General features: G+C 42.2%; 2 protein-coding genes across 3 annotated transcripts in view; both read right to left on the bottom strand.

Moving 5' to 3' along the window:
* LOC129732389 (high affinity cGMP-specific 3',5'-cyclic phosphodiesterase 9A) overlaps positions 1-12,001 on the bottom strand; it is a 446,233-nt gene that overhangs the window by 397,061 nt on the left and 37,171 nt on the right. The gene's annotated exons all lie outside the window — the stretch shown is intronic.
* On the bottom strand, positions 1,352-5,728 carry LOC129729301 (uncharacterized). Its single transcript, XM_055687810.1, has one exon. The coding sequence runs from the start codon at positions 5,726-5,728 to the stop codon at positions 1,352-1,354; it is 4,377 nt and encodes a 1,458-aa protein (XP_055543785.1).

The following is a 12,001-nucleotide window of genomic DNA, read 5'->3' as shown; positions in this document are numbered from 1 at the left end:
CCAAAATATAAGCGCTTTGTGGGTCCATTAAAAAAACCCGATCAACTTCAAATTTTCGTGGCTTATTGTAGAGGTCAAAAGGAAACTTTTTCATCCCGGCGCTCATTAAGATCGATAGTTCCAAAAATGGCCATATAAAGTATAGCCACTCTAATATAGACTAATACAAATCTAACCAGTTGACAAACAAATAACGGACTGGTTGTTAATACAGACATAGGGGAACTGCTCCATTATTCATCTCAGCCCGTTTATTCATCCCATTCAACATGTAAACACAATTGAAAACAGGAAAAAACGCATATTTTCTTCTTAAACCAATCTGCTAATCCATGGAATGGATTCTTCTTAGTTCACTTTAGATTCCTCATAAAGTATAATCCCCAAAAACTCACTTAAAAGCACTAAATTTGATATTATAGTCGGGCATCTGCACTCGAAAACTCATTTAATTAAATCACCTACCTCAGAAAACAAAGTCCGCGCATCGTTCTATACGGCTACAACGGGACTCGTTCAGCAGCCAACCAAAGTTTTTTCATCACTAGCGGACCACTTTTTATTTTAATCACTAAACAAAATTACTCACTACACTAAGAATACTTCAATATTTGTGTTGAAAAGAATAGTCGCGGGTGTCGCCAGAAATTAACCAGATTTATTAACTGCCTGCTGGTAACAGGGGATGTTACAAAATCCTACGGATATAATTTATTGAATAGAAGTAGTTGGGGAATTGTTTAAGTATCTTACTTTTAGTAATCTCGCTATTCTTCAACAGATTTGTTCGCTTACGATCTGCTTTCAATCTACTCGATTAAGACTCTAGGGTTAGATAGATTTTGATTTTATAGTAGAAATTTAATTAGAAAGCTTTCACATTCCTTACCCTTTGGTAAGTATTTGCCAATAATTTTAAGCCTCAACTAGTCGTAGATGTAGCTATAAGAGTACTCATTATTGCACGTGTTTGTAGAATTAACTAATTAGGATTGGACTCACCATATGCTGATTTTAGCGTTGATGCAGATCAACTAGGTGGGTTAAATATTATCAATTAGCTAGGTTAAGTATTAGATTTAAACAAACGATAATTTTAAGTAGTAGATTTAAGTTATGCACTAATTTGATGGTAAGTATAGAGTGGGTAGACCGCATGCTAGACTTCTCCTTTTCCTTTAATTTTCGCAAGTCAGAGGCGATGACAGATTCCCGGTGATAATGCAGGCTGTGGCATGTATGACAGACGTCATGAATGTCGATAAAGATGTTCGACGATTTGGGGTTTGCCGAATTCGACGGGCGTGCTTACACTCCCCCCCGAATACGCAAAGGTCCACTCTGAAGCGCATTAGTCCTTGACGCCCACGTCGAGTACGGCGAGCTTCACCGCTGGTCTCTCGTATATGCCCTGGTTGGTTTGCACTGTGGCGCTTCTTACTTGCCCGTCTGCTCCTGATTTCACTCCGATTATTCGTCCCAATGGCCAGCTATTACGGGGACCCTTTGGGTCCGCGATGACTACAACGTCGCCTATCTCGATTGGTTTTGCCTTGGTAAACCACTTGGTGCGTCGAGTGATAACGGGTAAGTAATCTCTCAGCCACCATCGCCAGAATTCGTTGGCTATCAGTTGTGACTGTTTCCAGCTATTTCGAAGTACCACAGGATTGTCGTCATACGGTACCCATGCCTTAAGTCCGTTTGATGATCCCAGCAAGAAATGGTTAGGTGTTAAAACCGGTGATTCGTCGTCTTCCAAAGGGATGTTTGTCAGTGGCCGTGAGTTGATCACGTTTTCTATCTCCAGGAGCGTGCTATTAAGTACTTCGTCAGTCGGAAGCCTTCTCCATTGCCGTTTACAGAGGTTAGACTTAACGCTACGGATTAAGCGCTCCCATGCGCCCCCCATGTGTGGTGAAGCCGGTGGGATGAAGGTCCATTCTGTGTCTGGTGTCGTGAATTCTTTTACAAGTTGCTCTTGGTTCACGGTTCTCAAAGCTTCTCGTAATTCTTTGCTACTTCCCTGAAAGTTCGTGCCTCTGTCGCTGAAGATAGTGGCTGGCACGCCTTTTCTAGCCATAATATTGCGTATCGCTAGGATGCACGAATCGGTCGTCAGTGTGTGAGCTATTTCTAGGTGGATAGCGCGAGTTGTAAGGCAAGTGGCAAGGACCCCCCACCGTTTTTCGGTTCGCCTTCCGATGCTTACAGTCATGGGACCGAAATAGTCCAACCCCATGTATGTAAACGGTCTAGTAAATGCAGCGAGTCGTTGTGGAGGTAAGTCGCTCATTGCTGGCGGTTGAGGTAAGGCACGAGTGTTTTTACATTCTTGACATTCTTTGCGGATATTGTTGTATATGGCTTTAAGTCTGAAAATACGAAAGCGCTGCCGTATCTCATTTATTGTTGTTTCATGATTTTGATGGTTGAACCGCTTGTGGTAGTCGAAAATGATGAGTTGGGTGACTGGATGGTTTCGCGGAAGGATTATCGGTTGAGCGGCGTCGCTGGCGATAAAAGGACAGGCTTGTGTTCTACCACGAACTCTTAGCACACTGTTAGTGTCTAGGAATGCGCACTGTTGGTAAAGCTGGCTGCCTCTAGGTATTGACTTATTAGGAGTGCTTTCATTTGAGTTTCTGGAGAGGATGGCGATTTCGTCGATGTAGGTTGATGCCTGCGCTACGCGAAACAGATAACATTCAGCTTCGATTAGTTCTTCTTGTTTGAGTGGTCCATCTCTTCGTTCCTTCTTGTTACGCCTCATGTTGTGCACCCAGCGAAAAACACGAGCGGTACAACGTAGTAACTTCTGCCAATCTGAGAAGCGATTAAAATTAATAACTGATTCTTCGATCCTGGTGTGATACAGTAAGTGAGGACGAAGTTCTTCGGTTGTACTGCCAATATGAGTATCTGAAATGGGCCAGTCTCCGGGTGATTTCCGTAGGAACGCTGGTCCCTGGAACCAGCGACTAGAGGCGGACAAATCCGGACGGCCTTTCCACTTTGTTCCCTCGTCGGCGACATTCTGTTTGGTCGATATCCAGTTCCATTCGCGTATATCAGATGCCTCCAGTATCTCGCTAACTCTGAACGCGACGTACTGGTTATAGCGCCGATGGTCGGATTTCAGCCAGCATAGTACGTCCTTCGAGTCCGTCCAAAAGAAGCGTTCCTTCACTCTAATGGACAATGATTTAGAAACGGTTTCCGCAAGTCTAACGCCGATAACCGCAGCTTGCAGCTCAGAGCGCGGGATTGACAGATATTTCAAAGGCGAAACTTTTGTTTTAGAGCTAACTAGGGAGCATTCGACGACGGTTCCTTCCTGATATCTCAAGTAAGCGATAGCGGCGTAGCCAGTCTCACTCGCATCTACGAATATATGTAGCTGGATCGTTGTACTGTCGGCTGTAGACGTCACCATTCGGTAGCAACGAGGAATTTTCACGGTTGTTATTTCTGGTAGTGCTGAACACCACGTTGTCCACTTGCTAAGGTGTGAGTCATCGATTAAGTCGTCCCAGTCGATCGAAGCGCGCCAGATTTCTTGAAGGAGTGTTTTTAAAACCATTAGAAAGTGCCCTATGAGCCCTAGCGGGTCGAACACCATCATGAGAGTTCGAAGGACCTCCCGTTTAGTTGGTCGACGTCGTCCAGATAGTAGAAGCTTGTCTATGCGAGGTGAAATTTTAAACGTAAAACAATCTGATGAGGTGTCCCACCATAGCCCGAGAATCTTTTCGAATGAATTTTCACCGCTTAGGTTTTTCTCCTCTATTGTTGGCTCGTGCATCGCTTTCAGAACTGCTGGTGAGTTCGTTGTCCAATTGCGGATTTCAAATCCGGCCGACGCGTGTATCTTTTTAACCTCTTTCGACAGTTGAATCGCTTGTGATTCCAATTCTACACTTAGAAGCATGTCGTCGACATAATGTCTCTTTACGATTGCTTCGACAGCAGCAGGATATTCTTGTTCATATTTTGCCGCATGAGTATTTTTTACGTACTGAGCGGTACTTGGTGAGCAGCAGGCTCCAAATGTCATTACCTGTACGACGTATGTACTCGGGTTCGTGTTAGTCCCATCTTTCCAAAAAAATCTCTGGCAGTGCTGATCCTCTTCGCGAATGTGGACTTGGTGATACATCTCGCGGATGTCCCCACAAATTGCGATCCGATACTCGCGAAACTGGATCAATACCGATAGCAAGGAGGTTAGTAAATCTGGGCCTTTAAGCAATACGGAGTTCAGCGAAACCCCGTGGGCGGTTGCGGCAGCATCCCATACGAGTCTTGTTTTTCCTGGTTTGTTTGCGTTTAAAACCGGAAACATAGGCAAGTACCAGACCCGAGAGCGTTTCACTTGCAGTTCCTGTTCCGAAAGTTTACGGATATATCCCTTCTGTACATGATCATAGATCTTTGCTTTTACTGCCTCTGCTAACACTGGATCACGCATCATTCGCCTTTCTAGACATTGCCACCTTTTAAAAGCCATCTCTTTGCTATCTGGGAGCCGAACGTTTTCGTACTTCCAGAGAAGTCCTGACTCATACCATCCATTCCCAGGTTTCGTTAATGTTTCGAGAAGCATCTGCGCTCGTACATCCTCTTTTGACTGTAGGAGTTTCACAGGTTCGCTGATACCAGCACTGTCCAGTGTGAAGAAACTTTTAACCATTTGGTGCAGATCTTCATCAAGATCTTTATTGCACTGGCATACTTTGACGGAATGATAATCAACAGAGTGTTCAATTTTATCTTCGATTGCGCATTTTCCATAGATTGTCCATCCGATTCTCATTTTAATGGCTATCGGTTCCTGAATACGTCCCTCACGGCTCTTTTGTACGTTTCCGACACTGAGGTTGTCCACGCCTATCAAAATCCGAGGATAGGCATTCTCGTACGATGCAATGGGTAGACCAGCAAGGTATGGATACTTTGCTTGAATATCGGCGTACCGAAGTATTTGCGGCCGAATTTTAAGGCTTTCTACGGTGTGTACTAAGGACAACTTATACTTCTTTCGTTGTTCGCCGTAACTGGAGATATGTAGGTTTACGCACTCTAAGGAGGTTTCCATTCGGTGTGCTCCTCCTGTCCAGCCGAGACATAGCGATTTCATTGGCCCTATAACACCTAGCTCTTGTGCTAGATCTTGTTCCATTAACGAAATGTCGGATCCGTCGTCGATAAACGCGTAAGATTCAATAGTTTTCGAAGGTCCATAAAGAATGACCGGAAGTATCCGAAACAGGAATTGCGATTCGCCCTGATGAATGTTACAACTTAACTGCGGGTTAGTCGGTGGTGTAGAACTTGTGGACGTCACTGTCGGGGAACTATTAGTTTGTTGTTTTTCGGAGTGAAGAAGAGGATGATGAAGGAAGGTGCACCCGTTTGTACCGCACGGCTTTTGTTGTCTGCAGGACCTGTTGTGTCTCCGTAGGCATTTTCGGCACAGCTTGCACTCTCGCACGGCAGCCCACTTCGATTCGGTACTCAGCTCCGCAAAGCGTTTACATTTTGGGACGCTGGCACAAGCTTTCTTACATATGGGACAGTGCTTTTCGCACTCGCTGTAAGCGGTTTGCTTCGTCTGCATTGGCGCCGTATAGGGTTTGCTACTGCTCGACTCGATTTCAGAGTGCATGTTCAAGAATCCATCCTTTTTGAAGGAACGTTGTCTTGACTCACCGCTTCCCGACGGCATTACTGCGCTCGCATCTTCTGCTGTTGAGTACAGCCATGAGCTAAAGTCTAGCAAATTTGGGTTGGGTTTATCTCTGGAATGCTTAGCCCAATCTAGCTTTAATGCTGTTTAATGCTGAGGGTAGCCGTTCCACCAGTTCGTATCGTAGCGAAGCATTGTAAACGAAATCATGCAGTTCACACACTTGAATTGTTGCGACGAGGTTCTCCACAGTGAGAGCAAAGTTGACTACCGTCTCTAACCTGTCAAGGTTCGGCGACGGTAAGGCGCGAACCTTTTTCACGATTGCTTGAACGATTGCCTCCGGTCTACCATACAACATTTTTAACGTAGACATAACGCCCGCGACGTTCGACGGATGTAACAGGCGGCATTCAACCGCTTCCAACGCCCTTCCCTTAAGATATTTCCGAAGCCGCAGCATGTTTTCTTCATTCGAAAATCCGCACATTTGAGTAGAGTTATTAAACATCGAAAAAAAGAGTGGCCAGTCCTCTGGATTTCCACTGAAGTCAGGAAGATCCTTGGAAACCGCTTGTCGTGCGGCGAGCTGACTTCTGTTCAGTATGCAAACAGTTTCATCTCCGATATGCGGAGCAGAATGAATCACTGGAGCGTGATGATTTGTACGAATCGGTGTTGATCGTTGTCCTGGAGCGAACATGTGCGGGTTATTAAGCGACGGATGATTATTTGCGACCGGATGTTTTACAGGATGAGACCCATAAGTTTCGGGGCCGGGATTTGGAGCGGGGTGCTCTGCAAGTCGCGGTAAGTTTCTTGGTACTGGTCGTTCCGGCTCTTCAGGCTCTAAACCAGAGTTTACCTCTTCTCCACAACGCTCTGTGTCAGCTATCCATTGCTCAATTTTTGATACTTTACTAGCATCTGAATCGCTTATCACGGTTGAAGTATCATTTTCATACTCAAGAAGAGCTTTGAATTTTCTCTCTAAAAACTTCTGTTCGAGCTTTTTTTGCTCCTCGATCATCATCAGTTGCAACTTTAGTCTTCTCCTAGCTTCACTTTGCCCTGTTCTACCGCTACTTCCAGTACGCTGAGACGGGGCTGAACGTGAGGGTTGCAGATCTCCACATCCTGCGGCGGGAGTCGTTCGCTGTTTTTCCTCAGCAGTCACACACTTGAAGCAACTCCAATCTGCATTCTGAATTTCATCAGTCACGTTTACGCACGTGAAGTGGTACCACAAGTCGCAATTATCACACTGAACCATATTTTCGTTATCCAGCTCAGCACACAACTGACAGTTCGATACCCGATTCGCGCGACCGTTCCGCGGCGGATTCCGTCTTCCGCTTGTGCCACTGTTGGGCTCACCGAGTTTTTTATTTTCGACAGGCATGTTATTTGTATCTATTTGGGCATCAGGAGGGGAATCAGCGGCGATGTTTGACGAACAGCTAGTGCTTGTACTCGTCGTCTTACCAGTTTTGGATTCCTTTGGCATCTCTCAATCCGGATAAAAGATTTTGTAAAATGTTGAAAAGAATAGTCGCGGGTGTCGCCAGAAATTAACCAGATTTATTAACTGCCTGCTGGTAACAGGGGATGTTACAAAATCCTACGGATATAATTTATTGAATAGAAGTAGTTGGGGAATTGTTTAAGTATCTTACTTTTAGTAATTTCGCTATTCTTCAACAGATTTGTTCGCTTACGATCTGCTTTCAATCTTCTCGATTAAGACTCTAGGGTTAGATAGATTTTGATTTTATAGTAGAAATTTAATTAGAAAGCTTCCACATTCCTTACCCTTTGTTAAGTATTTGCCAATAATTTTAAGCCTCAACTAGTCGTAGATGTAGCTATAAGAGTACTCATTATTGCACGTGTTTGTAGAATTAACTAATTAGGATTGGACTCACCGTATGCTGATTTTAGCGTTGATGCAGATCAACTAGGTGGGTTAAATATTATCAATTAGCTAGGTTAAGTATTAGATTTAAACAAACGATAATTTTAAGTAGTAGATTTAAGTTATGCACTAATTTAATGGTAAGTATAGAGTGGGTAGACTGCATGTTAGACTTCTCCTTTTCCTTTAATTTTCGCAAGTCAGAGGCGATGACAGATTCCCGGTGGTAATGCAGGCTTTGGCATGTATGACAGACGTCATGAGTGTCGATAAAGATGTTCGACGATTTGGGGTTTGCCGAATTCGACGGGCGTGCTTACAATTTGAAATGTTCACCTCAAATTTCCTAAAACAAGCTTGAATTAGCAGAAATATATGAGATGAATTTCTACAATTCCTAAATTTCAATTGTATGTATTTTCATCTGTTTTCACTGCGTTTAAGAAAATCAAGAGTTGCCAAATCAGTTTAACAGGAACTGAAAAAAATATACTGAAAATATTGAATTATTCCGACATCATTGACATAAATCTACAGCACTGTAGTGGTTACCTAGGTTACCAGTTTTGCACGTAAACAACTGCAGCGGATATCTAAGTAACCTACTACGACGGGCTGCGGCTACGTTCATTCATGATAATGTGTTTCATTCATGATTAACAGTGTGATGAATATGGGGGCGTCGTGAGATGAATAATTGAGCAGTTCAAGTTTTGAGATGGATATGGAAGTGTTGTGAAAAATGGTTTTGTTTTACAAAATTTAGGACAAATCTAGCCAATTTTACTGAATATACAATGCTTAACGATTCCATAAGAGTACGTAAGCATATTTAGTTTGTTTGTTCAATGATTCCGTGAAAATTTGGTGTTTAATCCGTGCATTCTTCGTGAATATCGGCTTAATGAGATGAATAATGGAGCAGTTTCCCTAGTAACCTTTCAAAAGAATACCAATAATTCGAAAATAGATAAAAAAAACAAGTTTTCAATAACATTGATGCAAGGCTCATCCAGAACGTTTCCAACACGAAAATTACGGTAGTGAGGAACGGTATCGAATGCTTTCGCAAAATCAGCATACACCGTGTACCGCTATTTCTCGTGACAGTGCGGTAACATAGCACATCAAATTTGTTGCAGTTGAGCGATGTCTCATGGAACCGTGCTGGCTGCGGTATACAGCACGCTGTGTATAAGTTTCTCGAAGACTTTGCCCAAACAACAGCAGTATAGAAACAACACGGTAGTTTGTAAATAAAAGTGACAGATGCAGTTTTCCAAATTGCCAGGAACGTCCTTTCACGTGGTGATCGGTTGATGCAATTGGAGCCGACAGTTTTGCACAGCATTTTTTTGAAACAACGGTGGAATGCTATCAGTCCCGGGTCCTTTTTTGAGTAGAGGTTATCGATGGCAATCTTCACATCATCCGATGTGAACTAAATAAAGGGAAGGCTAATGTCTTCCCGAGCAGGAGAGCATGGCAAAATCATAACTGTTATGAGATCTTATTAGACGAATATCTGCAGGTTCCATCACACATATCAAAGGAATGTCAAATTTCGACATCATATCTCGTTGAGTGATGATCCATATATCTCATTGAAAACGCATTTTTGAGTGAAAATAGTTTGTTATTGATTACACTGGTCAACGCAGGTGCACTCCAGAAGCCTCAATCGGAGAAAATGAAAGATAATAGCTATAATAGCTAAGCTAAGCTAGAGAAACAACCAACAAAATATCTTTTACATAGTCTTCAAAGATGGCATTCTTAAATAGTTAATTCAATTGTCAGGGATATATGAATATTTGTGCTAGTTGATTTCGCTGTTTCAGCATCCGACTACAGGCATTTTCTCGGAACAATTTTCAGCGATTGGTAATGGAGAAGTTGAGATTTTCGTTTGATTGATTTCGTTTCCGCAAAATTGCTGCCGCTTAATTTCAACGAAAGAGAAACTCATTACAAATGTGTTCCCGAATATCTTTCAGAATCACAGAAAAACAACGATGTCGACGATATGAATTTTATCTTTCAAACCAAAATTCGTGGGAATCAAAATATTGCATGAATAAATCAGTAGATTGTAAAAATGAACACGAAGAAGTAACCGAATCATGCCTCGAAACCTGAACTAACGAAATTTATGTAATGAAACAAGATTTGACGTAAAGCATCCAAGCCGTAAAACAAAAGCTAATATATAACAAGCAACAGTACTTCAAGATAAATCTTATGGCGAGGATGTTCTCATTTGGATAAAACCAATCATTTCCCATTCGTCATGCATTTGCAGACTATAGATGAACCGCAAGATCAATCTTTGGAAGTATGAGATGCGATGGATAAGAGATGCGTAGCGAAAATTGGAATAAGTTGATACAGTAAAATTATACATAACTTTGATTTGAATTTCAAATACAATTGAGTTGTGGTGGCGTCTTATTGTACTGAGTTGACAGACATATTTCTTTCGAATTTAAATCTTTATGACTAAACATAACCGAAAAAAAATAAAGTTCGTTATAACCTAATCATTTTGCACCTAACCTTGAGTCGTCGATCTTCTCTGAATGTGTGCATTTTTTCTATATATTTACACTAGCCTCAGTTGATTGAAAAACATTCATCACTGCAGTACACACCCATCTTGTCAGCTTCAAGTAAAGTCTCACATAAAAGGTGACGTGCAGAAAAACAGAAAACGAAATAAATTTCGTCAATCTAAAAATTCAAAAATATCTAACTCATGACATTTACCGTCGGTGCCGCTACTCACTAATAATGCATTAGTCTAGGAGCAGTGCTTTCTTCCCCACAATCTGCAGTACTTATTTTGATTTTGTTCCTTGGTCGTGTGTAGTTTTTCACAACTCCCGAGCTTATCTACTTGAGAAACACCTTAAGCTCTATATTCATCAGTCAAAGGCTTCTCCCCGATTCTGTCATTCTTTTGCACCGTTCAACATCCCGGCGCGGCGTCACGGAAAAGTCATTTTTCATCGCCCATTATTCTCTACCGGGTGCGATGTATTGCGTAAATGCACGTGTGCCAGCTGTTTCCCGTTCGAAGCGACGGATTTTCCCTAGCGATTGTGGCGTCCATTTGTAAAGGTGCCAATAAAAACATTCAAGTGTCTTAACCGCTACTTTGTATCGCACTTGTTGCTATACGTACCCTATAGTATCTTACAGAGAGAGAGAAAGAGAGTTTGCACAATTGCGATTGGTTCGGCTGAGACGGATTGCTTCCGAAGAGGTGTGCTAATACCTGAAGGCGTTCGTTTCGAAACGAATGAACAATAGAACAGACAAAGTGTTTATGTTAGCACAGTTTGTTCCGGCGAGAGAACGATGTTCATGAATTTTTTTGCCAAAGGCTGACTGTCTTTGCGAACATGGAAAGGCAGCCGCAGATGTAGGAGTTTATCGCGGTTGCAAGTGAAAGGTAGAATGGTTTTCTGGTTGTTGTTGAAACAATAATTTAGATTAAAATCACTTTCGGTCATTAACAATATCTAACCAGAATGATAGCGTTACGGTTAAAGACATAGATATTATTTTAATATCGTTTTAATCGGTGTTGTGTTGAGTTTCTCCAGCGGAAGCTTATTTACCACATTCCAACGTGGCTAAATGGTATAAGAGTGATAGTGTTTATGGAGCAACGCACGATTAAAATCACAATCAGCAATCTCAAGGAGGAATGAACAAAGTGTAAGATAATTTGATGATCATTCCAACTTTCAACCAAGGAAGTGTGGTGTGTCACATGTGCTACTTCTAGATTCGAGTTTTCTCAGGTAGCTATAGATTTTTAAATTTTCTGTAGAATGACAATGCTTGACTATTAACATAAAAGAATGAATGCTTAGAAACAAAGGAACGATTTATGTTTCGTTTATGCATCTTGAAGTCGTTTGACGTTTAGAGATAATCTTCTAAATCCAATGTGTTTAGACACGAACGGAAGATTTATTCGATGATTTCCATTTTATTCAAACTTTTATTTCGCGAAGCACACATCAAATGTAGCAGAAATAGCAACACTACTGACTCTAGAACGACCGTCCGTAGTGTTGCACTCCGTGATAGCCCTGAGTCACGAAACTTGAGCGAACTGACGACCGACGTTAGTGAGGGACGTGACTTTCTAGCTGTGCAGTTGGAACCGGTAACGTTGAAATATTAACCACGAGAGGTTTTGTTGAAATTAGATTGTCATTTTTATCCCGATCCTACAATCAGTAGAATCCGAATTTCTTGTCGGCAGTTTGTGGCGTTCCGATACATAAAATGACGCATCCATTCTATCATCGAATTTTCGAATTGTTTGCACCGGTCTGTCACGATGGTGTGGGTGTTAGGTGTTGTAGTGTCGAATGGCGCGG

The sequence above is a fragment of the Wyeomyia smithii genome, chromosome 3 (genome assembly GCF_029784165.1).
Source record: "Wyeomyia smithii strain HCP4-BCI-WySm-NY-G18 chromosome 3, ASM2978416v1, whole genome shotgun sequence".
In the NCBI taxonomy this organism is placed as follows: domain Eukaryota; kingdom Metazoa; phylum Arthropoda; class Insecta; order Diptera; family Culicidae; genus Wyeomyia; species Wyeomyia smithii.
This window is presented reverse-complemented; position numbering and strand designations above follow the sequence as displayed.

Bases quoted from the DNA above. Each gene is read 5' to 3' on its own strand.
- LOC129729301 (XM_055687810.1), bottom strand. From the start codon at position 5,728: ATGCCGTCGGGAAGCGGTGAGTCAAGACAACGTTCCTTCAAAAAGGAT.